The 15186-nt window shown below is 37.8% G+C and overlaps 1 protein-coding gene across 1 annotated transcript in view; it reads right to left on the bottom strand.

Annotated features, from left to right (window-relative positions):
* Positions 1-13641, bottom strand: part of PLCH2 (phospholipase C eta 2) — a gene marked incomplete at both ends in the record, with an annotated part of 98065 nt that extends 84424 nt beyond the window's left edge. The window contains one exon of the mRNA XM_082009468.1: positions 13530-13641. Within this exon, the coding sequence (XP_081865594.1) occupies positions 13530-13641 (112 nt within the window). The remainder of the gene's footprint in view (positions 1-13529) is intronic.
* Positions 13642-15186: the final 1545 nt, after the last annotated feature.

Below are 15186 nucleotides of genomic sequence, written 5' to 3'. Positions count from 1 at the left end.
AAACTTCCAGAGATCTCTAATAGAGCTTTATTCTCCACCAACTAATGTTTGCTTTTTTTTCAGGTAGAGTATTTAAAAACTGTAGTCCTGAATATCCAAAATAACAGAACAAAACTATTTGCAAAGAGAACAAATTCACTGCCTCTAGAAAAATAAAATGTGGATGCACCTGTATATACCACCTTCATTCTCAAACACTTAAGTTTTCAAGGTAGCGGAGCAGAATCATATTTGTTCCTTTGTTGTGAATTTGCACTCATTTAAGAAAGGATGATTTTGCTCCACTTTTCTCAATCACCTATTCTGATAAAGAAACACAGTTTAGTAACACCACCCCATAGCCAGTTCAGTACAATCAACCAGGACTGCAAAGGTTTTCATAAGTTTAGTGCTTTCCTGGGATTTCTATATGCTCTGTAGATATTTGCATCTCTTAAGAGAGAGTTTAAACTTTTTAATCCCTGCCCACAGTAAAACTTCTCTGATGCAAATTTTTGCCTAGAGCTGCATGAGAAAAGTCAAAAGAACTAGATTTTCCTAACTAGCCATTTTCCTCTGGAATACAGCATTCTGGATTAAGCACAAATCAACCTTTTTTCTCCCCCTCCTTCAAACAGTACTTTGCTGTCCATCTACTCCTTATTTCTGCTAGTAAATGGTAAGAACAAAACCTGTTCTGTAATGATGGATCTGAATGCCAGTGCTTCTAGCAAATGACCGTTTTGAACTCTCACTAAGCTCCATTTCTTGACTTTTAAGCTTGATCTTGACAGCAGCCCAGCTCCTACATCTGCCACTATTAGAGAGATTTGTCTTGTGCTGGAGCACAGCTTTCTTGGAACGATTTTCCTCTGACTTTCACTAACGGTCTTGCACATTCCAAGTATCTGCATATGTAAGCGCAAAGTTCATTCACTGTGACACAAACCTGAAGTTTTGTTCTTCCTTAGATCCAATCACAAACCCTGCTAGCCTACTAGGAACAAACACATCCCCGTCCGAAGAGATACACCAAAGTTAAGGTTATTAGGATGGTCTCTAAACAAGTGCAAAATCTTTTGTCATCTTCTTTACTGAGACAATTGTCTGGAACTTGTCCAGCATTTCAGGAAGGTAAAAAGATTATTACTTCAGGGAAATACCTGGTTCCAGCAAGTCGTAGAGTACTGGATTAAGTTATTTTGTCCACTGTCTATAGCTCTGTGTCCTACGACTACCAAAAAAAAAAAAAAAAAAAAAAACCCCCAAAAAACCAAACTATACCTTCTGAGTGGTTTAAACAGTTAGTCTCAATTCTCCGTTAGATTTTGGAGTATTAGCCCTAGACATGGTTAAACAAGCATTATTCAGAGACTGTTCTAATCAAATCATTATGGAAATGGCCAAAATGAAATATTAAAAACCTGATATATATCTATCTTGTTTTTCACAATTATATAGTGCTGTGCAATACAGTACTTAATCAACCACATTCTTAAATATTTAAAAGCATGAAATGAAAAAAGTTTTAAATACAAGGAAAAGGTACACAGGCAGATCGACATGATGACAGCATATAAAATTCAGTAAAATGCCAAAACATGTTCTAATATATTCATATCCTTGGTGATCTGATGGCCTGAAGCTTGGCTCTTTATTTCCTCCCAGAGAAGCACCTCCCAAACTCCACCCGACATTGAAGGAACAGAGGAACTGGTTACAGTAAAGTGAAATAAAGGACTGAACCCATCAATGTTTCTGTTTTTAAAATACATGCCAAGGAACACTCATAGTAAGGTAAAGGAAGGCTTATTTGTTACTTGCGATAAGAGCCGTGTTTAAAAAAACAAAAAACAAAACCAAAGCCGACAACAAAAGCCACAAACATTTGAGACGGCACTAGAAAAGCCAGGCGCTTGTTGAGGTAAGCTCCAGCTCTGTAATTACCAGCTATGCACACTATGTAAGTTCCTTTATAGGGCTGCTTTTGTCTACTATCTGCAAAGGCTCTTGCCGTACTGTTGCATGGCGTTCTTTCTCATCTAAGAGAACACCATTCAGGCATTCTCCCAGGAATTACAGAGGAGGAAAAAAAAAGAAAAAGAAAAAAGGAGCACGCATTTGCTAGTAGAACTTCTCTCATCATTAGAAGTAATATTAGTTTGTCAGCAACAGCATGTGCACCAACTCAGAAGGATGTCTTTCTCAGAAAGGTCTCTAACCTTTTAAGATATCTTTGGCTTAATGCTACTGAGTCTCAAGCATTCAAAGCAGCAATATGGTTCCCCATCGTTGCAAGCATGATGCTTGGGACTCATTCCGATCACTACCTAAGGAGTCTCTCTCATACTGAGAAAAAAAATCAACAAAAACTTAAAATACTGCCAAAAATAATCTCATTCACTCTTTTCTATAAACCATTCACAGCTCTTCTATGTTGTGCAGAGCATTTTCAGCATACAAGGTCCATAATAGAACAGCTTCTCTTGACGTTGGCTACACTGTTAACTCACGGTTTGTATCTCCGAGATCCCAAATTCAAAAGTAGAACATTCTCTTTTTCTTTTTTTTTTACTATATAGCTAGTGATGTAGCTGAAGAATCCTGGAAGATAGTAACAGCCACACATAAAGCAGTTCTTCACAGTTAATTAACTGTAGAAAACCACTATGATTGCTACAGAAGACAACTGAAGTTATTTGTTCTCTCAAAAAACAAAGCATTCCTCTCTCTGATGAAGTATTTAACCTCAGGTTGAACTGACAGATAAGATTCTGATGTGAACAAAGATAAAAAGAAAACTGCTTGTAGATGAAGGGCATTTAAATGTTTTGGGAGGTAAGCAATATCTAAAGCCAGGCGGATTTCACAGTATCACAGTCAGGGATGACTTGGATTTTAAAAAGCCATTTGCCAAACTCCAAATGCAACTCAAAGCCAGACAACAGTCTATGCTGTAAGACACAATGGCCAAGAGTCACTTGGCTGTATCTCCATTCAGTAACTTTCAGGAGGATTAAGTTTACCAGAACTATCAGCAGATACAAATAGTTTACTTGTGAGAAAACGTATGAGGAAGAGACTTCAGCTTTTGTTTACAGTGCTTACAAGAAGAGCATCTTTCTGACGTGATTTGATTGACAGACTTTGATTGAAAGACTTTGGTTTTGATTGTTCCAGCACTGGTTTGGTCAATCCAGACCTTAGTTTACTACCTCTAAACATACTGCACTTATTCTAACCTTCTGACTGAGCATTATTTTTACTTATTTCACTAATGTCTATGAATCAAACTATAAAGAAATTTAAATTCCCTGCTACCGGATACTCAACACCCATCAAGAACTTTTATTCTGCCTTGCAGTTTTGAAGGAAGACAGTAGCAGTTGCCCTGGGTAATAACCATCAAGTGATGCCAGGTACAAAAGCTCTAGGAATAACAAGTACTCTGACAGAACTGGTTCAGAGGCAGCATGAAACTTTCCAAACCTGCATTCTAGAACGATGAAGTGAATGTTTGGAGGCTATGTAAATATGAGTACACATGCAGTGCAGTCTTCTGTGATTTTTCTCTTTCATGGGAAGCCTGCATATTACTGGTCATATATGGTAGGAGGACCATATTTATGCATCATGTTTTTGTCACTGTACAGTTCACAAGAGCTGTTTAATAACCATGAAATATATATATGTATAAAAATATCACTTCTTGTTCCACAGTCTTGTCTCTCTCTTTTTTAGTTAGGTTTCTGCTCATGATGCTAGCCTAACATTTGTGCAATCATCCAGTAGATGGCAATAGCTATCTGGACAGACCACTGTATTAGCAATAATCTTATCCTAGACTCTGGAATGCGTGTGCAAACAGTACTATTTATTCTGCTTGAAGTGTCCCATTTCCCACGACATACTTTAAAATCTTTACAGGCAGCAACAGATATACAAGAGAAAGAGCAAGAATATGGCTATATCTACATGTGTAGTACACTGCTTTTTTTCTCCCCCAGTACAGGAAAAACACCGATTCAGCAACATAGTTCAGTCAGTACCTTTTATCTTGTTTTCACTCATTAACTTCTACAGAAGAAACAGAGCTAGCACATAAACTGACTAGCCAAGGAACTCTCCCCATTTTATTATAGTCGCATGACTTCAACAGCACAGAGCGGAGAAAGGTGAGGCCAAGCTGCAGTATTCCTACTGACAATGGAGAACGACCAGCAAACCAGACCTCTGGTCTTAAGGACCTCTGTGGTTCCCATTGCTATTTCTGACAGTTTCACAATTTCCCACGCATTTATCCTGACAAAACTCCAATAAGACAAAGACAGGTAGTTGTTAGTATTTCATGATTCTAAAACATCACTATCCAAGGTCAAAGGATGTGTGAATTGCAGACCTCTGCTCTGTCGCAGGTGTCAAATTCAATAGTATTTAGGCTCCTAACTTCCAACATATTTCAGTAGGAATGTCTGTGCCTAAATAGGAGTTAGGAGACTAAACACCTTTAGACATCTTGGCACAGAGCCTCCAAGAACTACATTACAATACACTTCACTAAAAAACAGGCAAACAAAACCCTCAACCAAACAAAACCAAGAAAGAAATGAATCTGGAAAGCTTGACAGTTTTTCATTGCCTGTTGAATCTATTTGGGCTAAATGGCAAGGCTTAAAAAGCTCATTTGATCCAGACTAACATCCTTAAGAAAACAAATATACATTCCTCAAAGGCAGGAAAAAGGAATATATGAATCACATAGCCAAAAGACAAGATACCAATGTTCAGCACAGTCAAAATGAAATGCAAGATCCTCATACACTGCTTGGTCCAGATTTACTATTGAGCTATGCCTTCTATCATCAATTATCCTACAGAAGGATCGGAAATAGGTATAAACCAGCATAGTAGTATTGTAAGGCCACTCTGTAAATAGGCGAAGGAAGATAACAGCTGAGAAGCAATCCAGGTTGTGGAGTGCTTGCATTAATCTAAACATAAGCTAGAACATTTAGAGATTTATGTTGCTTTTGTATCACGAGAGCACAGATCAAGCTCATTAAACTGGACAGAAATATTCCAGATTTATTCTATTGCAATCTTGAAATGCTTAGTCAGACGAGTTTTAACTGGTTCATCATGAACATTAGCAGCCTCGAGAAAAATTTTCATTCAGTGCAGTACATCAGAGTATTTTTGAACCCTACTGGACCCTTTTGCATGTTAAATGTTTCAGATACAGTAAGATTAAATTTTGTATAAATTATCTGAAATATAAATTAGCTGCTTTACATATCTTTGAATACCTCAAAGCAAACAAAAAACCTCCACCAAACCCAAGTATATTACAATCAATCCAGACCTTCCCTTCAGTTAAATTTTCCTAATGTTTTCATTAATTTCGACTATTACTTCCCCTCAATATGTTTTCTCATGCTGGTTTCCTAGTGATTTGACTGCTCAGTTATTTTTTGTTCATGCATCTTAAGTTATCCTTCTGATGTGCACTTCAGCATCAGTTCATGTCCTTTAATAATGACAATGGTTAATACAAGGACTATAAAAGTCAGCAACTATTATGTACAGAACCATGCCAAGTACTTTCAAAATTTTTGTTTTAAATTCTCCGATTAACACTCCTCAGTCAGCTGCAAAATAAGAATTGTGTGCATTGCTGTAAGATTTTTTTTTTTTTAATCCAATGATGACATGGAAATACAACCCATATCAGGGATGCTTACATGGAATCACTCATTGCACACAAGTGACAAAGTGTAATTAAGCACTGCCTTTATATGTCATCAACTGTATCTTACTCAAACTTCAAATTATTTTATACATCTTAATTTTGGGAGGTACGCTTCAAAAAATATTAAGTATAGTGACTTTTCTCGCTTAAAAAAAAAGTAAAGATTGCTGAAATAATCTGCAAGAGAGACTCTAATGAGCCACCACAAAAATCATTGCTCAAGTGTCTGTTAAGCTACCTTTTGTAGCTGGAAACAGATACTTTGAGGCCCTGTAACCTGGGCACCAGTGGTTCAATCTGGACTCTTATGACTGAGCCTTCTGCCCAGCCCTTCTCTGGTGGAGAGGTAGGAGGGAAGCAGGGACTGCATAATGAGCCAAATGTCTTGCTGGTACCTTCTGTCGTATATGATTTGCAAATCTCTGCCTTACATCAGCTCTATGCAATGTATGTATGGAACACGCATCTGTGCGGGGCAATGAATGCATGGATAAAATTAAGAACACTGCTGCCCTCTAGTGTTAAATTACAGTCAAATATTACCTTCTGTAATACAAAATGACCTGAGGACTGGAAGTTACTCTTGTCATCAAGTAATTCGAGAGACGTTCTCCTTTACAATGCACACTACGTTACATAAATGGCACAATTTCTTACAATTTTGTCATCTCTTAATGGGAGATAAAACAGCTCAAAGACGGAATTCTTTCAAATAACTTTTCTTTTGAGACTTTAACAGTATTGAATAACGCTACATGAGCATGGACAACAGAAAACAGCCTTTCTCATAAACTGAAAATTGATTCAGTTTCACCGTTTCATCAGTCCTCAGATCTGCTCCAGACCACAATGACTCAAGACGAAAATACGTCAGTTTGTGATCTCTCAGGCAAAACACCCACCTAAACATTTGTCTGCTTATTTGCACATATATGTCTGCAAGTAGAACACATTTTCTTTCAAAAAACCTGAAAGTCTGGCTAGAGATTGCCAGTCACATTCTGAATCTTCATTAGGAAGCAGTAAAAGCCTAACCTCAGAAAAATTCTAGGCGGAAATGGGCTCCATCTGTTTAGCTCTACTGTTCCAACTCTCAGGTACCGAGGTTTGGACAGACTGCTAAACCTCAGAGTTGCAGATATGGGTATCCATTGCAGCGTAGGTCTCTCACACTTATGAATGACTAAATGCTCACACCTCTTTTCCAAATTAAATTAATACTGTTAATTTGTTACTCACCAAGAAGCCTCAATAAAAATTCATCCAGTAGGGTACATGCAGAAACACTTTTGAGCCTTCTATTTACAACCTTTGTAAAAATTTATGTATTCTAAATTTATGCAAATACATAAATAAAATTTATGTGTTCTGCCCCTCAGATACACACGTTTACTTCCAAAGAAACCATCATCTTACGTCCAAGGCACAGAATTTACGTCACAGAAATCCCACAGATAGGTGAAACGTTAGTCAGAGAGGGACTGCAAGGGAATTCTCTACCCAGACGAGGGAATACCTGTCAGCTGAAGCAGCCGTACATAGCTGACTGCTACACAGATAGTATGTTATTGTTCTCCATTTCAGTCTTGTAGAAATGGAGGCACCGAACAAGGATTCAGCTCATCCAGGATAACTGCAAAAAGCAAACAGCAGAATATGGAAACTGCTGATTGCCATCCTTGTGTACAGTTCACACTACACCATTTCGCAGACATACAGTTCAATCAACATTTCTCACAGCCCTGCTCTAAGTCTTTCTCCAATATTTTAAAATGTTAACCTGACAAAAGTAATAGCACCTTTTCCCTCTCATTCTTAGCATGGCAGTCCCCAAATGGAACCAACTGGTACCTAGAATACATAAGACTGCTAAAAGAGCATTTGCCTTATATAACGGATGCTTCAACTAGTAAACAGCCCTTCATCATAAAAGACATGTCTTTTTTTAAAAAAAAAAACAAACATCTAAATCAGCAGCTTGGGCTTTTTTGTTGTTGTTATTTGGGTATTTTTTTTAGCAGGAAAGGGAATAAATAACATTCCAAGCTTATTCCCACCTAACTCAGTGTTTCTACACAAGACTTCCAGGGTTCAGATTCTTTTGGGTTCTACAGATTGTGTTTTGCAAGACAGTTCCTAAGAAGCTGATATCAGTACCCACAAGCGTCACTGTCTGGAAGATCTTACCACAGTTATTTAATTTCTGAATTGTTTAGGTTGAATATTATTATTATATTTCAGCACAGGTAATAAAGACCCAAACATGGCTGGAAAGTGTCTGTTGTGCAGGATTAGCAATTCCCATTTGTAATCAAAGTAAGAGACGACAGAAGGACAAAGCGAAGTTGCAAAACCAGTCAAACAAGAAGTCAGCAACAGAATCAGAACTAGAATCTGGGTCTGCTGAGCAATCCAGTATAATATCCTTAGATTCATGTCTTTGTTACAACAGTCCAGACTCATGAACACTTTAAATTACTATAAGCTGACATTGCCAACAAAGGAAACAATAGTGCATTCTGCAAGCCTCACTTGTTCATTTCTGCCTCTGCAGCAAAAAGGAGGACAAACAGCAGCTTGCAATGTTTCTTACACTCTAGCCTTACTCTTCATTCAGGAAGGAAAAAAAGGTGTTGAAAATATAATTCTTTAAGTCGAGACTACCCAAAATCTTCAGGATTTGGTGTCAGAATTTTGTAGTATCCACTGTCTGTGTAGTACCAAATCAAGGAGACTGACATGTTCAAGTTTAAACACTTGGAATAAACAGCGTGTCTTTTCAGAGTTGTTTCAAACTACATTAACAGAAAAGAAACCCAAACCAGTATTCATTCTTCAGTCGCTCACTAATACATGCGGTGCTAGTAAAACCACAACATCAGTTCACATTTTATTTTGAACTGATGGGCAGTTTCACAGCAATCTATCTTGAATTCAAGTTACGATAAGATAGCTGATGCCAATTCACATATTACCACTTGCGTGTCTGTTCTTCAGCTAAACTTGTATCATGGAATGGTTTGGGTTGGAAGGGACCTTTAAAGATCATCTTGTCCAACCCCCTGCCATGACAGAAGCATCGCTCATGTAGACAGGCAGCATGTTAAAGCCACATGCTGAAGGCCATCTGAAGTACTTCTTCAGGCTAATCTGATGTACTATATATCTAAGCAAACAGGATTTTGCATGTCTGTGCACAACACTCTTTCATCAGATTGCAAGGGAAAAGTGAGTCTAGACATGCCAGAACATATTTGAAAAATAGAGGATTACTGAATTTGCCATATACCTCCTTGATTTTGGACTTTCCCAATGCTGCTGTAATAATGTTGAATCACATTATACAGCAAAATTATGTAAAAGTTAATTGCATTCCACTCAGATTTCCTTTTCACATAGCAATCTTATTCCTCAACCATATACAGCCTACACATAAAAGTAGAGTTTTTAGTCCAAAAAGAAGAAACAAGTTTTGAAAACTGTTTGTTTCAACTGACGAAATCAGAAAACTGCAGAAGAATGCTAAGAATTTCAAAACGTCTCAGATTAATAAGTATGCCACAGAAGTACACTCTAGGTAGCTACGATACTATGGGACTGATTGATCAGTTGAGGAGCATTTATTTATTTATTCCAACTAGTGATTTAATTCTCTAGCTCCATCTTTTCCTAAGTTTTCTTGCAGATATATACCCAAATGAGAAAGCGAAAGTGTCACATTTGAAAGCATAGGCTTGATAAAGCTGAAATGTCATATTTAAAAGCATAGGCTACTCAATGAAGACAACAGCTCAACAGTATTATGATCACTTCTGTGTAGATTGCTTAGCATTTATTACAATACAAAGACAAAGTACGATAAAAGTTGTCACTGCACTACACCGCATTCAAACGGAGTCATATGAAGAGTTAATTAGGGAGGTAAGAACAAACTTAAGCGGGTGTTCTGAACAACTCTGCAAAGGGATTCCTGAGCTGCAGACCAGCTTTTGTTTAGGTTGAGACCCACTTGCATTGGAATGTTGGAAGTGCTGCACAGGCACAATGAAGACTTTCTCTCCCTCCAGCTATTTCTGTCATTTCTTTGCACTTTGTCCTACGCACGCACAATAATAGAGCTTTACTTACAGAGGTATATAATGGACAATTTTTTTTCAGGAGGCAACAAATTACAATTCATCCTACAAATCAAAGGTAGTTTCTTAAAAGTCAGTTTATATAATATAGCAATAACTGGAACATACCTACCGTCTTACTTCTGCAGTGCCAGAAAATACACAGATTACGTAATACACTTATTTCACCTCCAAATTTCTGTACTTGTGTTTTTCAAACCCCTTGGAAACCAATTTATGAGAAGGTTAGAAAAAAATTATCATTGTTGGTATGATCTGCACAGGAGAGGCAGGAAATGATTTTTGTAAATACTTCTCTTTTTCTAGTGACACACTATAATAGTGGTATTGGGGCAACCTTCCCCAGCACATACGGGCAAGCATATCTTCGCATGCTGAGGAACTACAAGATATGAATCGAACAGCTTGCAGAGTTAAGGACAGGAGAGCTCAAGAGTTGTGCAAAGGCATGAGAGGACAGTGGAATGCTACAGATCCCACTACAGGCCTTCAGTACTCAAGAGATTTGTCAGCTAAGAATAATACCTCTTAGGAAAGGTCCCAGTTTAGCAAAGTACTTCAGCACATGCTTCCTTCCATTGCTAGTTATCATGACACTCAACAGAAGCTTCATTTAGCCAACGGCTGGGGCATTTGCCTAAGCTGCAACCATGCAAACAGTACACTAATAGAGGCTCAACAGACTTTTGAAAGAATAAAAAAAAAAACCCTACTGAAAAACACTGCTGAAAAAATTTCGTACACATTTATACATGCATAATAGCGAAACAGTAGTTGCTGTTTGCAGGAAGTTAAAAATTTGTCCATTACCTTTAGACTACCTTTCAATTAAGAATATGCCTTACGGTTACTTTCAAAAAATAAAACAAACAGTCATTGGAATAATTTATTTGTGAACAGATGCTCCACTTACCTGCATAAAATCAAGAATAAATAGAGAATACTTAAGTACTTACTGCATACAGTGAACCCAAGAAGTGCATTTAGATGATGATCAAACATATGATGGATACCTCTACTAGGAAAAAATTAGTATCACTGCAAATATGATAAAGATAAGAACTAGTGTAATGACAGTTAATTATGGATTACATTTTCACTGACAAGCTATTTTTAATACAACAGAAACCTATTCAACCCCATTAATGCTAGTAAGAAATATACACGTCAGCCCCAATTGTAAGCCAGCAGAAAGCTAAATTCTGACAATTGCTGGAAATTTGGCCAAAACGATGAAATTCATTCCTTAGAGCGCAGCCAAAACTTTTAGTGTTGTCTACTTCCTGACCGTAGGCAGTAAATGAGTATGTATTTCAAGCAAATGTATTGAAAACATGAAGTTCCAATTAAAATCTTGGGCTAAATCAACTTTTTTTATTTGAAATGCAACAATCCAGTTCCTCCTCCTTCAGATCTCTCCTGTAGCACAAATTCATCTGCCACAGACATCAGTTACACAATTCCATTCCTCCTACCCAATCTCCAGTCAACACCTGAAGTGCAAAATCTCATCTGTAATCTCCAGAATTTCCTAAGAGAAGAGCTCATTCTCCTCGGCACAAGCTGTCAAGACTCAAAAAACCCCAACGGCTAACAGTAGTTATTCTTTGAGCTCTGTATCTCAGCTCAGTTCAGACAACTTCATGGCACAGAGCCACAACCTGAGGCAGTATAAATCCCGCTCCCATCAACTTCAAGAAGGATTTTCCAGAAGCACTTGAAAGAATCAAGGAAAAAAGTTGCTATCAGTTTTGATAGTCTCATCCTATGATACTAACTTACATTTTTTAAATATGTGGCCCAAAATGTTTTGATTTGAGAAAGAGCTTGGGTTTTCCTTGCTCTTCTTATGGCCCTCATAACTACATTCTATTGCAATGACTCCTCACGGTCTTCCCAGCATTTAGAGTTCCCTCTGGAATGTATCTGGTAAAGATTAAAGAATAAAATATTTAGGAGCATTTGGCGCTGCTGAATAAAGGAACCTAGTTGAAAGCCAGAAAGTAGTTGATAGGCAACTACATTATAATCACCCACAAAAAGGACAATGCTAAGTTACAGGGCTACCGCTATTTCTTTCTTATTAGTATGAATTGCTTTGACAAGAAAAAGTAAGTTTTTTTGTCTCTCAAAAAGTTTCAGCGTAGCTCACTGCCTTCTTAAGAGAAATTCAGCAGACACAAACATTTGCACTAGCAAAGCTGCATAGACCAGTGCTTATCCCTTAAACCACCAAGACTTTAAGACTTCTATGCCTTTTCTCTCTCTCATCGTGTTTATGTGTCTTGTCAGCTTCATTTTTATATGTATTGTTTCCAATCTACATTAATTGCCAAAGGGAGCTACAAGCCACCAAACTACTATCCGCTGAAGATACTACAGCTAATTAATTCCTCTCAGAAAAACATCTCTGCTAACCAGCATTGGGAGGCAGCTAAACATGCAATGGTCAAAATGAGCAGGTTTGCGTTCTTTCAGAAGAGTGTTAACTTTTATTAGCCACATTTTCAAACTAAACCAGATACCCATTACCTGTTGGGGACAAGAAGGGATAAGAATAAGTAACCAGTCTAATATTGGGATTCTACTGCATTTGGACATGAAAATCTAAAAGCAGGAGCACAGTTTCTGTGTACAGCTGCTTGGTTTTATACTTGAAAACCTGCTTATGTTGGAAATATATTGCTTTTCAAACACATAGACTTTACATTCTTACAGATAGGAAGGCAGGCACACAGCCAAGAACACGGCTGCATCTGCTGGTTTCTGTAAAGGCACCAATGTTAAGATTCTTTCTTAACAAACCATGGATGATATGCACATTCACTGTGGTTTCAAAAGCAGATAGGTATATATGTCCAAATATGCTTATTGATCTTTGAAGACATTTTAAACTTCAGGTATTTAGCAAACCAACAATTGAAACATTCCCTGCCGTGAGAGATTCGGTTGAAGATCAGAAGGGATCATTGGCATTTTATGGGAAATGTGCATACCCCACTTAACCCACAAGTCAGACAATGATTCATAGCCAGTTTGTTACTGATGCAAACTTGCATGGTTTGAAGGTCTGGTAAATAACAGTACTCTTATCTTGTCCTTCCAATCTACCTGTGAATTTTGCCATGTCCCCATTTTTTTGCTATACCATTGTTATTTACAGCCACAGACAACAACACATCAAGATTCTAATCAGCACATTAGGTGAGGGTACTATTTGCATTTTTCCTTAACTCGGGAGTAGAAGTCAGTTTCCCAGTATTTAAGCACATCTCAAAAACACTACAGTCATTTATTCAAGCATACACATTACCAGTTACAATGAAGATACTATGCTGTCTAGCATGTCTTGGGAAACACTCCTATCATTAGAGTTGTAAGATTATGTTATCATGCAGCAAAAAGGTTCATAACAATTCATACTGTACTTAAACACTGAAAAAGCAAGCAGTTCCTGCATGCAAAATAGTTTCTAAAACACATACATAAATTTTGCCCCCCATTAAAATCAGCAAGGAACTAACTGTTTTTAATGGAGAAAAGAGTCTAGGGGCCAGGGGGTTAGTGTAGGTGTCAGTTTAAAACAGTGAGCCAAAAATTTGAGGTAAAAGGATGTTTTCTCAATACCAAACTATTAGACAAAAGGATGGTAAACTTTCACCTACCTATTGTGATCATGTTTGCAGAGAGGAAATGGAAACAGTTTCCATCATGGACCATGGGTTCTTCTCTTTGTGTCAAACCCGCTGCTACAGATTTTGGAGAAGTCAGAGCCATCTCAAGCTTTCAGAGCAGCCTAGCAACAGTGCTTGCTCCAAGTCAAACAAAGTATTTCAGAACAGATATCTGCAGAAAAATTCAGTAGAGTAATAAAAGTATCTGAGAAAAATCAAGAATTTCAGGATGTTGTTGGCTTACTTCAGAAGTCACAGCAAGTGCCTTCTCTGGAATTCCATATTCTGAAGACTGTCCTGGTTTAATCCTGCTGACACATATTCCACGCATTGAAGAACAGAATTTATAGCATCACTGTGGAGAAAGAACTATCACTGAGCTCAGTCTTGATAGAATGGATGTGATGGCCCTTCCCAGGAGCAAAATAGTTACAAGTATTCGGTGTATCTGATCTGGATCTCTTGCATGTTGCAAACCTGGAGAAGACAATTTTTTTTTAAATAGTGGAAGTTGCTTTAACTGTTTATAATACGATATTTACTATAGGAACATAGCTAGATGACATACAATAGACTGACCTCAGCAGTTGCTTATACCCAGAGAGCTCCTCACATAACAGAAGACACTGACTCTTCTTTCCCTCATCCCAGTATTTTCTATAATCACAGAAACCTATGCTTTTGCTGGCAACAATTTCTCCAGAAACAAAACTAGTCATGCTGGGTTTAATTTTTTTATATATACACACACACACACTTAACTCAATCATTCTACATAATATGTGAATGTATCAGCTATATCCCCAAAGTACAACTTTGAGAACTATCTGCTGTCATGCTGGCTTGTTCATTCAGTTCTGTCTCTTAGCCTTTAAAGCTCTCTTCTCACATGCTGTCAGCTGTCTCCATACTGTATCTCTTCATCATTGTCTGGCATTCTCCTTCCGTTTTCTTACCTATCTCCTGACCACTGGCTACAGAAGACTCACCTTTCCGATGGATACCTTTCTCAGAGAAAGAAGGTCAAAGGCTCACTCCAAAACAACAATCACACAAGACAGAAACTCAGGATCCTACCTTGTGCTGGTAACTGTTTGACTCTATGGGAGTCTCCTTTAGTTTGTAATTACAAGTTGAGCTCTGAAACATTGCCCTAACATGTTTTGTTGTGAAAGCACAGATCCAGTTTGACATTATTTTAAAAGAGAGGGCAATGAGGCATCACTACTAATTTACAGTGGGCAGAAATAGAGGGGGAGTTCACATATTTGGAGCAAAAACTGATTAAGAGATGTCCCTGTTACAGCATCTGCCAGTTTGAAGTTGTACCTCTCTTCTTGTTTTTGGTCCCTCATTCAGCTTCTTTGGAAAGTCATTTCCTCTCTATGACTATGTTTGCACCAAGCCCCAACTTCCCCATTCTCTATCTTGTCAAAATCTCCTCTGTTGAGAGGGAGCATGTCAGTCAATGAAGTAATACCCATACACGGAGCCATAGCAACTTCATATATAGGACAGTAGTGCTTAGCAATATTAATCCTGTGGAAATTCAGTATCATTAAAATAACTTGTTTCCACATTTAAATAGGAAATATCTCAAAGGGCAACCTGTGGCTCTGAAGTAATTTTGGGCATATCAGTGGGTGAA

Source organism: Phaethon aethereus, assembly GCF_964289735.1.
Source record: "Phaethon aethereus genome assembly, chromosome: 21".
NCBI lineage: Eukaryota > Metazoa > Chordata > Aves > Phaethontiformes > Phaethontidae > Phaethon > Phaethon aethereus.
This window is presented reverse-complemented; position numbering and strand designations above follow the sequence as displayed.